Below are 3,775 nucleotides of genomic sequence, written 5' to 3'. Positions count from 1 at the left end.
TGTAATAATAAAAATAAAAGGATTTGTTCTGTAAAATTTGGATTCAGTCAAAAGGCTGCGCTTAAGGACCTAGAGGCTGCAGGTTCCCCGCCCCTGCTCTGTCCCCAGCAGACCCCAGGAAAGGAAAATGGAAATAGTCACTAAACATTTATTGAGCACCTTTTATGTGCTAAGCATTCTCCTCGATAGCATAAATAGATACTCATGGAGAGGTTCATGAACATATATACGTTATATTGGTCATAATTATAAAAAAGTTGAAATCAACCTAAATGTTCATTAATAGGGAACGGCATAAAATTATGAGCATCATAAAATGAAATAGTATACATATATTAACACGATGTAGATCCGTATTTCTTGGCATGGAAAGATGTTTGCAATATAAAGGTAAGTAAAAAAAGTTATAAAACAGTTATGATAGTTTACAATTAAATATGTAATAGCTTATATTCTTTAAAAGCATCTGGGATAATACATATACCAAAATGCTAATCATTATATCCAGATAGTTGACTGTGAGAAATTACTATTTTCTTTCTTTCTTTTTTTTTGAGGAGAAGGAAAGAGGAGTTTATTAATTTGCCAGCAGATAAGGAAAATGGCAGACTGCCATCTCAAAACACCATTTCCTAATCACAAGCAGAAATACGGAGCTTTTAAAGGGATGATTTTCAGTTCTAGGCTATTGTCATTTAACTACAGTTGATGATTCCGATTGTCCCATCTCCCACCATCCCATTTCTGCCCACAGTCCCAGGACCTCCACTGAGGACCTCCACCTGGACAGGTCTGTTGAGCCATCTCCTGTAGCACAAAGAACAGAAGACATTCCCCAGCTCCTCCCAGCCACCGACTTGAGACAGGGATGCAGGTACTTATTTTTTTTCTAATAAAAAAAATAGCCAAAAGTGGAGATTGAGAAAAGAATGAGAGGAGAAGAAGCAGAAGGAGGAGGAGGATAAAAAGAAGGAAAAGATTATGAGAAAGATGGAGAAAGAATTCTAGTGCTTGGCATTTAGCAGGTAGTTAAATATATGCTGAATCGATGAGTGATGAATGAATCAAAAAGGAAGGAAGATAATGATGTGTCAGTGTAGGTCCATAAATTGTCACAAATGTATCACTCCGGTGGGTGATGTTGATAATGGGGGGCGCTGTGCATGGGTGGGGCCAGAGGGTACGTGGGAAATCTCTGTACGTCCAGCTCAATTTTGCTGTGAACTTAAAACTGTAAGGAAAGAAGGCAGCCATTTTATTTTATAACTCACCTGTTTGTAATTCTGACCCCAATGGGGCAATAGACAGAGGCTTATAGAGAGATCCCTAAGACCCAACATTTTGATAGAATCATATTACCCTTAAGTTCTTCCTCTGCAAATGTATTGTGCAATTGCTAGCTACCAAGATGTAAATGCACTGAGGGACGAGACTTTGCTTTATTTGCTGCTCTGTCCCCAACAGCTAGGATAGTGTTGCCACATAAGAGATTTTGAAAACATGTTTGTTGGATGAATGAATGAAGGAATCCTCAACTTTCTGTAGTTCCTAAGGTCTCTAGGATGATAGTTAGGTCTCAGACAATGAGAGGGACAAATGAAGAGAGTGACACAGGGAGAGAAAATGAGAGAAATAGAATAGAAAGAGTAAAAAGATGCCCTTTAACCTAGTCTTTTGGTTGATTTCCCCATAACTCCCCACCCACCACTACCACCCTCCCCACATCTGGGACTGTTGTAGAACTCACATGTGACTAGACTCATACACAGTAAATTTATTTAGACCTATGCATACAGATTTCATTACAGCCTCAATACTTACCCCCAAGCATGACTTCAATTTCATCTCGGAGGAGTAAACAGCCACCCACTTTTGTCAAGTATCCTATACACAAAGTAAAATTAAAGTTACCCCAAAATACATTACGAAAATACATTCTCTGATGTTATCTGGCTACCTTCTTTGCTTTTACCAAAGCAAAAGATCTCGAGATTATCCTTAAGTCATCTTTTAGTGATTTCAAATAATTATTATTTCATAAAGTTGTTTATTATAATTTATGTATGTGTATAAATGTACACAAATCATATTGGACTGCTCAATGAATGACCACAAAGTAAACACACTGAAGCTACCACCCAGGTTTTTAAAAAGAATATTAGTGGCACCCCAGAATCCTCCCTCAAGCCCCTCCCAATCTCCTTCTCCACCTTTCATAAAACTTTCTTTTGCTTCGCATTGCATTGTGAGATTCATCCATGTTCTTTCATGTAGCAATAGTTCCTTAATTTCCATTGTACATGGCAAAGGCTGTCAGATAAAGTTTTCTTGAAACACAGCCATGTATATTGGCTCATGTTTACATATTATCTATGACTGTTTTCAGTCTACCACAGCAGAGTTGAGTAGTTGCAACAGAGACCATATGGCACTCAAAGTCTAGAATATTTACTATTGAGTCTTTAACAGAAAGATTTTGCTGAACCCTGTTGTATGACAGCCCATCTTATGAATGTGGCGTTTTTTTTTTGTTTTTTTTTAATCCATTCTGCTGATGATGGACATTTGCGTTGTTTCTAGTTTGGGGTGATTATGAATAATGATGTTACGGGCATTCTTGTACATGAAGTTTGGCATGTATTTGTATAATTGCTGTTTGCTATATAACTAGGAGTGGATTTACTGGGTAATGGATATGCTTATGTTCAACCTTAATGGTTATTGACAAACAGTTTTCCAAGATGATTATATCAATTTTTACTCCCGCCAACAGTGTATGAACACTTCTATGCTCTATGTCCTCTCCAATATTTAACCCTGTTAATCTCTTTCCTTTCAGTCATTCTAATGGGTTTGGTGGTAGTATCACATTGTGGTTTAATTTGCATTTTTGTGTTGATTAGTAAGAGTTTTGTGTATTTGTTGGTCATTTGGATATCTTCTTTTGTGAAGTGCTTATTCAAGTAAATCTCTTGCCAGTTTTTATATTGAGTTACCTTTTCCTTATTTATTTGTAGGCATTTTTAAATTCTGGATACTAATTTTTTTAATGTTGCATGCCTTACAAATATCTTCCCCATCCCATGGTTAAACTTGTCCATTTGTATTTTTTTTTTTGATGTACAAAATCCCTAATTTTAATGTAGTCTAATTCCTCACCTTTTCACTTATAGTCAGTGAACTTTGGGGTCCTGTTAGGAAATCTTTGCCTGTCTATTCTCCTGTATTTACGTCTAGAAGCTTTATTGTTTCACCTTTTGCAGTTAGATCTATAGTCCAGTTGGAATTATATGGCATGAAGTAGGGGTCAAGATATTTTTTTATATATATACCTGTATAACTGACCTTACACCATTAAGAGAAAACTTGTCCTTTTCTTACTGCTTGGCAGGGTCACCTATATCGTAAATTGTGTGTGGATCAATGTGTTGACTCCATTTGGTCTATCACTGTACCACTACCACACTGCCTCATGTATTAATACAATGTATCTTGACAGCCTGTGGTACAAGTCCTTCGACTTTGTGTCCTCTTTAAATTATCTTAGCTATTCTCAAACCTTTAAATTTTCACATAAAGTTTATAATCAGCTTGTCAAATTTCATACACACACACACAGAACTGACATTGTTACAATATTTAACTTTTCAATCCATGACCGCGATATATCCCTATATTTAAGTCTTTGTAAAATTTTCTCAATGTTTTCTAGTTTTCTGTGCATTTGTTTTATAGATATTCCTTTAGCTTTATTTTGGGGTACTTGATGATTTTT

At 36.2% G+C, this 3,775-nt stretch overlaps 1 protein-coding gene across 1 annotated transcript in view; it reads right to left on the bottom strand.

Moving 5' to 3' along the window:
* The window catches only part of MROH9 (maestro heat-like repeat family member 9), a 114,443-nt gene that overhangs the window by 3,299 nt on the left and 107,369 nt on the right, over positions 1 to 3,775 (bottom strand). The window contains exon 20 of the mRNA XM_012657716.1: positions 1,822 to 1,884. Coding sequence (XP_012513170.1) covers positions 1,822 to 1,884 — 63 coding nt within the window. The remainder of the gene's footprint in view (positions 1 to 1,821; positions 1,885 to 3,775) is intronic.

The sequence above is a fragment of the Propithecus coquereli genome, unplaced genomic scaffold (assembly GCF_000956105.1).
Source record: "Propithecus coquereli isolate 6110/MARCELLA unplaced genomic scaffold, Pcoq_1.0 Scaffold56, whole genome shotgun sequence".
Taxonomy (NCBI): domain Eukaryota; kingdom Metazoa; phylum Chordata; class Mammalia; order Primates; family Indriidae; genus Propithecus; species Propithecus coquereli.
Note: the sequence above shows the minus strand (reverse complement) of the source record. Positions and strands in the feature narration are given on the sequence as shown.